This window comes from Drosophila innubila (assembly GCF_004354385.1).
Source record: "Drosophila innubila isolate TH190305 chromosome 2R unlocalized genomic scaffold, UK_Dinn_1.0 1_C_2R, whole genome shotgun sequence".
Classification (NCBI taxonomy): Eukaryota; Metazoa; Arthropoda; class Insecta; order Diptera; family Drosophilidae; genus Drosophila; species Drosophila innubila.
The window spans coordinates 24,639,536-24,655,301 of NW_022995374.1; the positions used below are offsets into that span (position 1 = coordinate 24,639,536).

The 15,766-nt window shown below is 43.6% G+C and overlaps 1 protein-coding gene across 1 annotated transcript; it reads right to left on the minus strand.

Annotated features, from left to right (window-relative positions):
- Positions 1–3,614: 3,614 nt before the first annotated feature.
- On the minus strand, positions 3,615–15,488 carry LOC117784855 (obscurin-like). The gene is made up of 8 exons (XM_034622700.1): positions 13,793–15,488; positions 12,937–13,719; positions 11,942–12,706; positions 10,032–11,666; positions 7,429–8,136; positions 7,184–7,356; positions 6,757–7,032; positions 3,615–3,937 (listed from the first exon to the last, which is right to left on the minus strand). Exons 1-7 carry the CDS (start codon positions 15,471–15,473, stop codon positions 7,006–7,008), a joined length of 5,772 nt encoding a protein of 1,923 aa, XP_034478591.1. The 5' UTR covers positions 15,474–15,488; the 3' UTR covers positions 3,615–3,937; positions 6,757–7,005.
- Between the last annotated feature and the right edge of the window lie 278 nt (positions 15,489–15,766).

Consider the following 15,766-nt stretch of genomic DNA (forward strand, 5'->3'; position numbering starts at 1 on the left):
AAATAACATTTATAAAATTACTAAAACAGAATAAAATATAAATAAATCAAAATTTAAAAATAAAAAAATATAAATATAAAAAATAATTTTAATTTATTTTATTTTTTGATTTTAATTTTAAGAACATTTATTCTTAAAATAAGAACTTGGTCTTATTTAAAATGTTCTTAAAATCAAGATGTGTTCTCTTAATTCAAGAATTTGATGTTCTCGACGCATTTTTTAGACCAAAAATCTTAGTTCTGAGACCAAAATCTTGATTTTAGAACATTTATTTTATCAGTGTACCATAGGGCATGACCTCGGTTCGGTTTGCAAATCGGTTTATATACCTCCTAAACCCAAGGTTTGCGTTCGAACCTTTTTAATACAAAACTAGTGGGAAGAGCTATAGTCGAGATCTCGACCATAGGATACCCTTTACTTACTTTAGTATACACTGGTCGGAATATTTATTTTGAAAATTTTTTCGTTTAAACCCGAGAGAAAAGCCAAAATTTGACTCAATTCTACGTCGACATATATTCAAAATTTTCAATGGGTGCTTAATGGGTTAAGGAAAATTTTGTATCATTCAAACAGGATTTAAATGACCCTTTTAATGATGTTTGGGTTTGGGTTTGGTTTGGTTTGGGTTCGAAGTTCGAACCTTTTTAATACAAAACTAGTGGGAAGAGCTATAGTCGAGATCTCGACCATAGGATACCCTTTACTTATTTAAGTATACACTGGTCGGCATATTTATTTTGAAAATTTTTTCGTTTAAACCCGAGAGAAAAGCCAAAATTTGACTCAATTCTACGTCGACATATATTCAAAATTTTCAATGGGTGCTTAATGGGTTAAGGAAAATTTTGTATCATTCAAACAGGATTTAAATGACCTTTTTAATGATGTTTGGGTTTGGGTTTGGTTTGGTTTGGGCTCGAAGTTCGAACCTTTTTAATACAAAACTAGTGGGAAGAGCTATAGTCGAGATCTCGACCATAGGATACCCTTTACTTACTTTAGTATACACTGGTCGGCATATTTATTTTGAAAATTTTTTCGTTTAAACCCGAGAGAAAAGCCAAAATTTGACTCAATTCTACGTCGACATATATTCAAAATTTTCAATGGGTACTTAATGGGTTAAGGAAAATTTTGTATCATTCAAACAGGATTTTAATGACCTTTTCAATGATGTTAAAATCTTCATAAAGTTAGTTCAAATTATGAGTAGATTTAACTTTACATTTCGTCAAAATAAATATGCCGACCACTGTATTATCTGAGAGCGATGAAATTTTGAGGCAAATCCGGACTTGATTATATGCTTAAACTCAAAACCCTTAGCCTGAAAATTGCATTTATAATAAATTTGTTTATAAATTGCTTGGGAGTAGAGGAAGTTGTCCAAAGTTTAGTTTTAACTTGATCTGCCCTTACTTATAAGCAGTCTACCAAGTTTAGTGCTTCTAGCTCTTGACATCTGTGACATACGGACGGAAAGACAGAAGGTCGGATGGACATCGATATATTGATTCGGCTGCTAAGGATAATCAAGTCACGTCAAGTCTTTATATCAGGGATTAATCTCAACTGCCAGTTTTGTCAAAGTAAATATGCCGACCCAGTAAAAGTACTTTAAATAAATTAGTTGTATTACTTTGAAAACCTTAATTCGCCTTAATGCCGTTCTACTTGTCCGATCCTTATGCGATTCAGTGAGATAACAGATAATAATAATATATAACAGTAATTACCACAAAAAACTTATCATCTTAAAAACTCTGGCTATGGTGATTTTTCGCGATTTTCGGGGGCGAAGTGGGGCGTGGTTTAAATTTAAAACAAACTTAATCTGCTGAGATCCTTTTGTTGATACGGACGGACGGACAGACATACACGGCTATATCGACTCGGCTGTTGAGGCTTTTTAGGAATATATATACTTTATAGGGTCGGAATTGCCTCCTTCTCCCTGTTACATACATTCCAACAAACACAATATACCCTTTTACCTATATTTTAAGTAGCGGATATTCAAAATGGTTTATTATTATTTTAATTTTTTCTCGACTTTTTAAACCAATCTAATTAATTTAATTTTTGATTTATAAAATTCGAACCTTAATAATAATCTGAATATAATTGTTTCTGTTCAGAACCGGTTTGCAGGCTTGTTTTTTATCATTAATTTACTGAGTAACTAATAATGAAATGATATTGTATATGTGAACAACTCTTTTTACTCACGGCATGTCGCTGGTCTTAATACTGGGTATTTCGAGAGCTCGTGGCGGCGCGGCAGCTGCTTCGTTCTCCTCGATGGCCACACGGCAAATGGTCTCCACCTTGCCGACCACGTTGGAGGCCACACAAACGTAGATGCCCGCGTCGCGTGGAGTAGCCTCTGCAATGATCAGCTCCACGTAGCCAGTAGAGTCGAGTGTGGCGGAGATGCGTCGACTGGGACGCAGACGCATGCCATTGCGATGCCAGGTGACTCCAACGGCAGGATAGGCTTCCACCTTGGTGGACAGACGGATCTCGCTGCCCTCGCGGAACACATAGAACGGGTCGAGGGGCACATAAAAGTCCGGTGAGATGTATGCCCTTATGCCCTTGTCCACCACAAGGCAACTGTGACAGGATACGGAGCCCAGTTCATTCTTAGCCGTGCAAGTGTAATCGCCGCTGTCGTCGAGCGTTGTAGCTGCGATTTCCAGGGTAAAGAATTGCCCATCGGCTGTGATGAGATGTCGCCTGTCGCAGCTAAGGAGCTGGCCATCCTTGTACCATAGTATCTCTGGTGCGGGATAGCCCACAATCTGGCAGGTGAGACGCACCGGATAGGTGACCTGCACTCGGCGATCCCTCAAGCGCATTGTGAAAATCGGCAAGGATTCGCCCAGCTCAGCCTGATGGTGTCCATGTGCGATTTCCTTGAGCCGAGAGTCTGCCTCATAAAGTCTTGGATCGGAGACGACTTGCAGCCGGGCAAAGGTGGAGACGCGACCCTTCGAATTGGTCGCCTCGCACGTGTATCGTCCGGAGTCGAGCTCAGTGACTGTGGCTATGGTCAGTGCGCAAGTGGAGCCAATCTGGCGAATCTTAACACGTTCCGAACTGTTGCTCAGCTGAATGCCATCCTTATACCAGGTAATCTGTGGACGAGGTGCCCCCCGCATGTTGCACTGTAGAGTGAAGGAGGACCCCATGAGCGCCTTTACCTGTCCCGGCAGGATCTTAACAAACTCTGGCAGACACTCGACGCCTCCCACTTGGAGCGGGGAACTAGTCTGAACCGTGGGACCCCAGCCGTACCGATTCTTGGGTGTAACACGAAAATGATACTCTACATTGGGCTTCAGGTTGAAGGCATCAAATGAGTTGATCGGCGTTAGACCCAATTCCCGCCAATAAGCCCCTCCCTCGTGTCCAACAATCCACGCCTCCACCTTGTAGGCAATAACCGGAGCGGAGTTCACACTAACGGGTTTGCCCCACGACAGTGAGATGTGCGTAGGTCCAGAGTCAACCACCAAGGGTTCCGTTGAAATGCAGCCAGGTGGATCTAAAGAATAGATTTGAGGAGCCGGAATATTATCCAATAAATCAAACACAATACGCCCCGGAGAAATATATTTTATTTTCTTGTTTTCGACTACGTAAATGTATAAGCTGGATTGCTGTGCTCTATATAATACGCTATTTGTACTCGTATACCATAATAAAATAAAAATAATAAATTGTAAATAAGTCAATCGTTCAGAAATACTAACAAAATCTAAATACACGGATAATTTGTTCTTTTGTTTTGTTTTGGTTCGGTTTTGATTAGTTTTCGTTTTTGGTTTTATTTTGCGGGTATTCATTAATCTCACAGGAAATTGCTTTTGAGAAGTTTCTTGATTAACGGCACAGAAGGCAAACAAGTTGAAGTTCAAGCGATCTGCAAAATATATTTGATTCGAGTTGCTATATAATATAATTGAAAAGGACACACAAAATATTGGTGAACAAGAATGGAACAAGAAACAAACTGTTGAATAACAAAGAAGTAGTACACGATAAGAAACGAACCAAAGCCAAAACTTGGACTAGGAAACTGTGATATGGATACAGAAACGATCGGACAAACGAAATAACATTATGAGTTAGAAACGGCACAAAACACTGGCAAAACAATGAGCATTAGGTATATTTTGATCTTATTTATGAACTTTAAACTCCCAAAGAATACAAATTACTGCACACTTTTAGAAGCTCGAGTTGCTTTAAAACTTTAATCATCCATAAATACCCTTATTCTTTCCGATCTTGTTACGATTAAGTAGGATATTAGACAATAATGTAAAAGAACGTTTAAATATTATATATATTTCTGATCCAAAATTAGTTTATTAACGGGTTTCCGTGCGAATCGGTATGATCTGGTCGGAGCTCAAAAATGCGAACAGAACCGATTTCACTATGCAACAGCCAAAATATTACACGAACCAAACTTTTTTTCTATAGATATGGCCCCATATGACAAAAAACATTTTTTTTTTATGGTAAGGTTTTTTTAAATCTGATTTTTATCATACCGTTTTTTAGAGGGGCGCCCACAATTGTCATCATTACTCGAGAATGCCAAAGCCGAATTAACTTTTTCTGAAAGCTATAGTAATGAATATCCCACAAAAAAACCTTTACACGACGTAAAAGTCTAGTGACGAAAGCAATTTCTAGCCAAAAAAATTTCTGATATCCAATTTTGCGACGAACAAAATTCAGTTTAATATAAAAATTTTAAATAAAAATATAAATTAATAAAAATATAAATTAATAAAAAAAGAAAGAAATTTGGCACTGTGCGCTTTGATACAAACAGACAAACAAACTGACTTTTCATCTTATTTTGAGAAGTCCACTAAAAATTTCAAATTTAATTATCTTTTGAGCTAGTTGTCGGATTTGGGTAATCAAGGTATCAATCGACGCGTATTTTTTAAAAATAATAAATTTTATCAAAAGGCCCCAACGGCCCCATTAGCTGCAATCATTAAAATTTTTCCCCTCCCACTTACACCTCTTATCTCATGAGCCAGGTGAGTTAGCAAAAGTTTAAAACTTATGGACTAAACCTTGCGATCGGTTTATAGCTCGATCTGATCGGACAGTCGTATCAAATTTTCCAAATTTTGCACCTTTTGCCGCAGCGCTGCCTGCACAAGTACAAATTTTAGACACAAAATTGTGACACTCCAATGTGAACACCAGTTTCAAATTTTTTGTGAACGAGGCTCTCACAATTTTTATAAAAAGTTGAAGCAGCTCACGTGAACCCAATCCTATTGTGACAACCACATCGAGCAAGTTGGTTGTTGTTCACATTGTGAAATCATTGCTTTTGTTTTTCTTGACTCTTTTGACAGATTACATTTGGAGACAAAAAATCATCACTGTTTTCATTCGTGATTTAAATTAATTTTGATTTTATCAGAAGAAATTGATTTGCAAAAGAAAGCAGAGCTAGTGCCGTTATTGGATTGTGATTGCTCGATTGACAATTAAACAAATCAAAGAACAAATAAATCTCATTGGTTTTATTCATTTTGTGGAACTTGTTTAGTGTTCATTTTTGGTGAACATTGCGATGGAATGTGGAGTTTTGCGACGTTTTGCGAAGCTCTGTCACATTGGCTACTTGTGTTCACCAAGGCTGCAAACCTCCAAAATTTTGTTAAGGGTTCGGCTCGCCGGTTCGAAACATAGAGCAAGACATCGGTGCGTTTCGCGATTTGGTTTATATTCCCCCATGAACCCAAGGTTTCATACATTCATTTCATACAAAAAAATATTTGTATGGTTATACATTTTTCTCAACATTTTGAACTACTTAAATTTTTTGTTGCTGTAAGAAATCAAATTTTGATGATAATTTAAACATATTTGAAGATTCAAATATGACTCTTTTTAATCCTAAGTCTCAAATAATTGCGTAGTATTAGAAAACCATACATTTTATGTAACTATTTTTTTTCGAACCGAACCTTTTATTTTAGAAAGCGGTTCGGTTTAAGTTCGGGTTCACAAAGTATATAATTTCAAGGGTTTGGTTCATGATCCGGTATAGGCTGCTTAAAAACGCGAACTGAACCGGTTCTATGAGGTTCGGTTCAGAACTGGGTTGCAGCCTTGGTGTTCGCATTGATAGCTCAAATTTTGCTTCTCACAACATTGTGACGCGAAATTTTTTGACGCGAATGTGAACACTTTTCACAGGTATCGCAAAGCATCACAAAGCGTCAATGTTACGATCAAAAGTTGTTGCATAGTGTTTCAGCCTAAATTTTAAGACATCTAAGACTAAACTTTTCAAGATCAATGAAACAGCGCTTGTAAGCAATGGAACGAATGAACAAAAGAGTGAAACAGTTGGAAACGATCTGCAATCTCAGAAATAGCTGAGTTAACTCTCAACTTTGGAGAATGAAACACAAAAGAAAAGGAATGTTCGCAGAAATTGACAAATGGAAATAATCTGTAAAATTTGTACTAACTAAATGGTTAAATTGAAACAATCTGTAAAATATGTACTAACTAAACCCCAGAGACACCCATCAATGGAACACAAAATGTACAATCTGAAAAATTAGACGAAAGAAATACGACACAATTCGACAAGGTCAAATGAATAACAAAAATTGGAGTACGAGTACAGTTAAATTGAAGATGTTTGGGTAATACATGTAGATTTGGAAACATTATGGGTCAATATCTCACCTCTGAAATACGAAGTATCGCTGTAACTATCCAAGGGTTGACCCCAGCGTGGTTGCGTTGGAGTTTCAGAGCGAGCGCGAGGGTTAACCTATAAGTTTTTTGTAGTCAGAACGATATTATTGTATTATGTTTGTTGAATGAACACATAGGTCGGGAAAGTAGACTTAGAATAAATATTTGATAATTGGTGCGTGTTTAGAAGGAGCGTTTAAATTTTGCGCAAACAATATAAACATAATTAAATAAGCTTTATTCTTTCTTTTTGGGTGTTTTAATCTAGAAAAAGAAAAAGCGAAGAGAGAAAGAAAGAGAAATAAGCAAAAGGTTAGTTTAGCTAAAGCATTAGGAACATTCAGGAACAGCGACAGCACAAAAAATTATAAATCAAATAGATATAATAGAGATAGAGTCAATAAGGAATACGAACCGTAATGGTAACGAATATTCTGTCCGTTCCAAAGTCGTTTCGAGCGACAACGAAATAGGTGCCGGAGTCGGAGATCTGCGACTTTTGCACTGTGAATCTGGTGTAATCATCGGATACCTCTTTGCTCACACGATCCGATTGAGTTATGTCCTTGGTGCCCTTCATGAACACCACTGAGTTTAAAAAAGGAATCAGAAATTAATAAAACGCATCTAACGATATGTATAAATGTGCTTTGATCTTACACTTTGGCTTGGGATCACCCGCAATGCGGAAGGACAGCGAGAAGGGATCACCCACAGCGATCTTCATTTCGGTTTCCGGTCTGGACAGGAAGAGAGGCGGACGTTCGTTCTTCTCGGCACCGACGGAGACATCGATGTTCACATTCGATTCAATGCGCCCGAATGCATTCGAGGCCAGGCAAGTGTAGGTGCCTTCATGCTCGGCTCCGGCATTCATGATAGCCAACGTGTACACACCCTTATCATTCAAGGTTGTCACATTCGGACCATCGACAGTTTTCCGATCGCGATACCATTTCACCTCAATTGGTGTGCTCGTTTGCATGAATTCGGCCGAGATGGCGACGGTGCCGCCATTGCAGACGGTCTGATTGCCCAAGGGATTGAGGAAGTGTGGCTTGTTGGGATCACGATGGAAGAAGCCATGAGTTTTCTCCAGTGTGAATCGTTCGCGTCCCGAAAAGAACACCTGGTGGTTCATTTTATTTTGGGCACCCTCGTTGGTAGCCACACAGTAATAGATGCCCGAGTCCTTCTCCGTTGGATTTCGTATGATCAGCTTGGAGTAACCATCGGCCTGATCAATCTGCTCATATTTTTCATTGTTATAGATGATATCGTTGCCCTTCATCCATTCTATTTCTGGACGTGGCTGGCCACGCACACGACAATCCAGAACCAACTCATTCTCATTGAGAGAATACGTGTCTGAAAGTAGAAAGATGAATATCACTAAACGATCATCAAGAAAATACCGAGAGATGAAAGCGGTTAAAACAGCAACTATAAAATATTATGCAGGCGTGGCGATTGTGTTAAGGATCAGCTTCTCGAGGCGCTCAGCTTTGGATGTGGAATACCTCGAATTGGCTGCGTAAAGGTACTCGGCATGGAGGCCTCTCTAAAGTGTTTGTAGACCCGTAGTTGGGCATGGCTGAGGCTCTCGCCAAAGTCATTGATCGCCGAGCACGTATAATTGCCACTGTCATCCGCGACGGCTGCAAAGATCTCCAGCGATGCCTCGCCGTTTTGATAGAGCGTCTGATATCGTGTATCCTTTGGCAATGGCTTGTGATTCTTCAGCCACTCGATGTGTGTGTTCTCATCCCCAGAAACAGTGCACAACAGTCGCAGAGTAGCACCCTCCGACACGGTGCGATCATGAAGATATGTATGGAACAATGGTTTCGCCTGGGCGACACTTCGCAGGACACGGCTACCAGCACGTTGATGATCAGCATTACCGTTCACACACCGTGGGGAATCCTCGACAAGTTCCCGCGGTTGCGATTGTGATTGCGCTAAAATGGCATTGTCGTGATCGTATGTAATAAGCCGTTTCAAGTCAGCGGCTTTAATAGATGTGCTGATCGAGTCAATGTGAGAATCATGCTCGGCATAGCAGGCAAAGATGCCACAGTCCGATGATATGGGATTGCGTATGATCAGCTTGCGTTCTCCACCCGGCTCATCTACGACCCTATAACGATTGTTACAGATCGTGTGATCATCGCGCATCCAACTGACATTGGGACGTCCATGAACTTGACAGCTTAGTGAAATCTCATTGCGATGTGCATCATAGGATTCTGTAAACAAGTTGATTTTATAATTAGTTTGCAATCCCCACTTGGTAGACTTCAAATTTAACTTACTCTTTATGCCTTCCAAAAAACTTTGTGGTAACCGACCGCTTGTTTCGTCCAATACAGTTAGCTGTCCAGAGCTTTCAACCGTGTGCTTACTGTTTCTGACCACGCATCTGTAGTGTCCACTGTCCTCGGCGCGAGCATCGTAGATCTCCAGACTGATGGCACCGTTGATGTTGTAGATCTTGTGACGGGCATCCTTCGTGATCCGTTCGTCGTCCCTTAGCCAGTTGACGTCCTCAATAAAGCCTGTGACATAACAGATTAGCTGGGCCTTGTTGCCACTACTTATTGTCATAGTCTTCAAACTGGTCTCCAGATTGAGCCGCAGTTTGGCTTCTCGCGACTTCGCCTTGGTCGTTGCAGCTGAACTTTCTTCCATTGAACTCGCTGAGGTTTTCTGGCCCTTGATGTCCTGTATCTCGTGATTTGAAGACTTTTTGTCGGCGGTACGTTCTCTCACATAATCCGAGGCCTGGACAAATTTGCTGATCTTCATCTGACCATTCTCACTCTCCGCGTAGCAAGTGTAGAGTCCACTATCATCGCTGCCAAGGGATGTGATGGTCAATTGTTTAACGCCATCTGCCTGCTCGGCGTACTCATATTTGGCACTCTCGAGAGGCAACAGGGTGTTGTCCCGTTGCCAGAAGATATTTGGCTTGGGACTGCCTGAGACTTTGCACTCGAGTGTGAGGCGATTGTTTTGGGAATGATATGCATCTGGAATGGATGTGGACACAAAAAGACAAGGCACAAAACGACATAAGACATATGACACAAGTACAAAGATCGGGAGTGGGATATTGGATTTAATTAAATTTTGGATTAATCTTAGTTTATGTGAAGCTTAAGAGCATACCTTAACGTTCACTTGGACAGCTGCACAGATGCCACAATGAATGCATGTACATCTATTTGAATCTATTGTAGTTACTTAGCCTGTTAGCATACCTTTGATGCCCACTGTGAAAGTGGGTGAAATTACTTCAACTTTACCCGTGCTGTAAACGAACAAATTGCAAGTGCTGACGATTTCATTTTCAGAACCTCGAACCCGTAGAGTATACTCCCCGGCATCCTCCTCGGTTACTCCCACCAGGTTAAGCCAGGCAATGCCATCCTGCATGGACATTTTGCTCTTGGGTCCAAAGGTTATTGGTTGATCGCCATGGAACCACTTGGCCGTTGGCTCCGGTCCATCAATATTTACCATCCACTTGACATTGCTGCCGCTCAGAACAGTGCGATTAGAGAGGAAGTTGCGGAAATAGAGACGCTTCTTTAGATCTGGAGGTGGTGGCACCTCACGCCTGGAGCTTGTTTGTTCCTCATCGTCGCCTTTTTTTGACTTTTTACGCACTCTCTTTTCAGGTGCACCTTCTTCGCCCTCAACAGTTTCGTCTCCCTCAGCAGCGGCTTCCTCGCCTTCACCAGCTGGCTTAGCCGGCGGTCTGCCCTCCCTTGGAGGCGACATGGGTCTGACACGGACACGAGGCTCCACGGTGACTATGTGTACGATTTCCGATTGACCCTCACGATTCTCGGCCTGGCAAACGTATTTGCCGCTGTCGGCTGGCTTTGGATTGCTGACAAACAGCTCGGAAGTACCATCATCATGATCCACCTGCTGGTACTTGTCGCTGTTCTCGACCTTCACGCCATCCTTGAACCATGTGACAGTTGGTGTCGGCAGACCTCGCACATGCACATCCAGCTGCAGTTCGTTGATCTTGCCGTGGAGCGTGTCCTTGATGTTTCGCGTAAATGTTGGTGGGACATCACCAGTGCCTGGATTCTCGAAGACTTCCAGCGTGCAAGAGGTGGATGCTTCTCCGGACTCATCTCGTCCCCAACACTTGTACTCGCCATTATCCTCCACTGAGGCGCTGTTAATCTCCAAGAGGCAAAGACCTTCGCTGTAACGTCCCCGAATCTTCGGACCATTTTGAAGGGGTTCGTCGTTCTTGAACCATTTGACTTGAGGCTCCTTTGCCTCCAGGAAGCAGGAGATCTTCACCTTGGATCCCTCGGCAACAACCCGATCTCTCATCGATGTGCTGAAGTGAATGGCAACGTTCTTCTCACGCCGCTTGCTCGACATGCTGGCCGTATCCGAGGCATAGTCCGTGGCCGAGGAAGCAGCCTCCTCTTCAGGGTCATCCTTCTTGCGACCACGTCGCTTACCCTTCGGTTCTTCACCCTCAGCAGCGCCCTCTTCAGCGGCAGCTGCTGGAGCAGCCTTTGCGACAGGCTTCTCCACCTCTTTGGGCCGCAACAGACTCTTGTCCGCATGGAACACTCCATGGATATTGTCCGCAATGTGGTGTGCTTGACCCTCAAAGAGCACATAATGCGCTATTTCCATTTTGCCAGCACGACTCTCGGCCTTGACCACATATTTGCCGGAATCCTTGCTGTCTGGCCGATCAATGATCAGCTCACAGGTGCCATCCTGATGCTCAATGAGCTGATAGCGACCCCCGCTCTGAACCTCAATGCTGTCCTTGAACCACTGCACCTGAGGCGTGGGCTGACCTCGCACCGCTGTTTCCAGTATCAATTCGTTCGACGTTAGATGATAAGTCTCTAAGAGGTTGAAAATGTGTAAGGTCTCCCATTAGTTGTTACATAAATTCGCAACAGCCACAACAAAAACACCCAACGAATAGAGACAATAACACGGTCAATGGGGTTGCATAATACCCGAAAGACAGACAGACAGGTTGGCATTGCACAATTACAGTCATACGTCTATTGCTTTGATCTATTCATAGATCTTATTAGACATCTGCCGAGGCAACGATAACAACGACGACATGGGCACTCGAAAACAAGTTGAGGTTGAGATTCAGATAGATTACCTTTCAGAGAGCGTATGAACACAGGTTGCACATCAGTGTTGACCTTCGGCTGATAGACATGCAGGAGAGCCGATGTCGTGATCTTGCTAAACTCATTCTGTGCGGTTATCGTATAGGTGCCGGAGTCTTCAGGCTGTGCACTGACGAACTCCAGTACAGCCAGACTGTCTCGATTCATGTTCTTTATACGGGGTCCATACTGTACATTCTGATCATCCTTTTGCCATTTAATGGTCGGTTCGGGTCCACCGACAACCGCTTGTAGCTTGACCTTGGAGCCTTCAGCTACGTAGCGATTGGACAGGTTGACCGTGAAGTAGAGCATTTGCTTAGGCGACGGATCGGGCATCCGACTGCGTCTCTCGTAGCCACCCTCGCCACCCTCTCCACCATCGGCATCCCCTTTGGGCAACTTTTTGGGCTTCTTCTTAGTGGCATCGCCGCCAGCGGCGCCAGATGCATCCTCCTGCATGGCTGAGGAAAGTATGCTTGAGCGACGGGAAGAGTGTGCGGTGTCAACAACAACCGTGTGGGTAGTCGACTGACTGCCCAACTTGTTCTGGGCGGTGCAAACGTAGACGCCGTTGTCTTTCTCCGTTGGCTTGTTAACGATCAGCTCGCAGATGCCATCCAAGTGCTCGATTTGTACGACACGATCGTCGAGAACAACGGGTAATTGGTCTTTCGTCCACAAAATGACCGGGCGGGGATTGCCGCGAACCTTCGTATCGATAATCAAATCATTTTGAGAAGAGTGATACACATCTAAGAAGAAGAGAATGACACTTCAATCAATTGTCGATTGTCTATTGTCTATTGTCTACATTGATTCTATTTTTGTACACTTGTCGACCTCAATCGATTTGCATTCGAATGGCAATTGGTGTATGTGTTTGGCTCGTGTTGGCGTTGTAACAAAAACAGATACAGATACACTTGCAGATACAGATACAAAGACAGCGACAATTGAAGATACAGATACACATGAAAAATACCTCGCAGGGGTAGGGCAAATATGGGTTCGGACTCATCGCCATCAGCTTGTGCCGCATACACCTTGAAGTAGCATGAGGTTTCTATTTCGCTCATATCATTCTTGGCCACGCATTTGTAGACACCCGAATCGGCAGAGGTCACTTTGCTGATCTCGATAATGGCTTTACCCTCTTCGGACAAGTTCTTGACATTCTCGCTCATCGTTATCCATTTGTCGTCCTTCATCCAGCGAGTATTCGGATCGGGACCGATCACTGTGGCCACAAACTTCACCGTGGTGCCCTCCAATGCCATGCGATCACGCAATTGGGTGGCAAAAGACAGCTTCTGCTTGGCAGGCACCAATGGTTCTGGCGGGGCACGAGCTGCCTGCACGCGTTGTTGTTCAGCTTCGATTTCAGCACGCTTCAGATCAGATTCAGCCAATGACTTGAGTGCCGCATCCATTGACAATCTGGCTTGTTTCAAGCTGTCTAGCTGGATCCTGTCGCGTGCATGGAATATGCCGGGCACATGGTAGTGGCGATTCTTGGCCACCTCGACGGTATTATTGATCTGTGCCTCACCCACCGAGTTGATCGCCTTCAGGGTGTAAATGCCGCCGTCCTTGTTGCCGGGCTTGTAGATCAACAGCTTGCATACGCCGTGGGCCTCCTCGATCATAGTAAACTTGTAGCTTGGCTTCACCTGGAAAGCACCACGCCACCAGGTAACAACCGGACGTGGTACACCATGAACATGACCCTCAATAGTTAACTCATCATCACGCATGTGATAGTATTCTAGAATACATTAAAAAATGCAATGAGGAAACACGGAAATTGGGAAGAGAACGTCTTGGATGTGGACATGTACCTTTGATATATTGAATAGAGGGAGGTTTGGGTTCATCCTTAAAGATTTCGTAAATAGTAACAATACACGATGAGGTGACCTCGTCATTTTGGTTCATTATTTGACAAGAGTACTCGCCGGAGTCCAATATTGTAGTATTGACCACCTCTAGGATCAAGATGTTATTATTGTTGATGATCCGATGAGTGGCATCGCGTTCCAGCTGTCTGCCATCCTTGAACCATTTGACCGAGAGCTCCGGACCATCCACGGCGCAGGCCAAGCGGACACTTTGACCAGCTTCGACGGTGCGATCGGAGAGGAAGTTAATAAACTTGGGATTGCGAGCCTGTTCACGTCGGCGTTGCCAGTCGGCATCCCGTTCCTTCTCGCTCGTCCGCTTGGCCATGCTGTATTTTCGCATCTGCTGCATGAACTCCTCGCCCTCAACGGCGGCAATGCGTTGCCAGCGCTCTTCCTCATGCGGATCAGGACGGGTATATTCATCTGAAGAGTTACTGCCGCGACGTTTTTCAGCTTTGAGATCGACAACTTCATCGTCTTCTTCGTTATCCTGATCCTCATCCCTTTCCTCGTCTTCGTTATATTCTCCATCGGCCGCTTCGGTGCCCACATCGGTGTCATCGACAAAGGATGGATCCTCTTCATCTTCCTCAGCTTCGGCTTCCGCTTCAGCCTCGGCTTCCTCGATGGCTCGCTGCTCGGCTTCGAGTCGTTCCTGTTCCTCCTTTTCTTCCTTCAAACGCTTTTGGCGCTCCTCGAAGGTCTCGCCCTTTGGCTTGGCACGGTTAGCCGCCTCCTCAGCTGCCTTGGCTGCAGCTTTGGCCTGCTCTTCCATTTGGAGCACCATCTTGCTCTTCTTTGGTGGCGGCTTTGGAGCTGCCTGTTGCTGCTCAAACATCTTCTTGCTGGCTTTTTGGCCGCCACCAATTTCCAGTTTCAAGGACAACTTCGGGCTGGGTGATTTTTCCTTCTTCTCCTTCTTCTTTGGTGGTGCCTTTTTCTTGCCCTTCTTAACGGGCTCGTCGCCATCATCGAAATCCACGCTATCCTCTCGGTCTTCAACGCCGTCGCCTAAGTCTTCGCCATCTTCGGCACCTGAGGGACTTTGATCCTTGTCGATAGACTTGCGTCCGACGCGTGGCTTCCTGGCTTTCTTTTCCTTTTTCTTTGGCTTCACCTCCTCTATGATTTCCTCCTCCTCTTCATACTCTTCGTACTCTTCAACCACGTAAATAACCTCAACGTTAGACACATCCATTACGGCAGCCCGATCGATTACCGACAAATCGGATGTTATGTAACGAACGGGTTTCTGAGCATCGACGGGTTCCGAGATGTCCATGATCAAAGCCCGATCAAATACAGCAATGTTGCACGTTGTCTGCATCTTAATGTCCCTGCCCAGTTCAAAGGGAGTTTTCTCCTTCTCCTCGCGCTTTAAAAACGGCGTGATGCTACGCCATGTTGATGGCGTCGCGCTTCGACGTGTCATATACAAACTGAATGGAGTCTGACTCCTGCCGTGTATGGGCGTGGCACTGCGTCCACGTAAACTACCCGGAGTGGGAGACTTGAGCTTTCGCTTCTTTTGCGTCGGCACCTGCAGCGTATCCTGCGCTGGTGCCGCCTCCGGTTCAGCGGAACCCCGTGGCTCGATATCACCGTCCGTCTCTCCCATCGCAAATAGTGTTTGTTTTTTTTCTTTTCAAAGGATAACGGTGGAAAATTAAAAATTCGTTGCGAAAAATATAAAGAAAACCGATAAAAAATGATGATTATCCGTTCGAGTCGATTGTTATATATCTGTATTTAAATATATAAATCCCGCAACGGTTCGATCGAAAGAGTTTCTAGGACGTCAAACGTCCGTTCGATTCAAAAGAAGATTCACGACTGTCCGCATGTGGTGAAATATTCGAAAATACATTCGTTCTCGAATAAATCCTAATTGTCAATCGATTGTTCACGCAA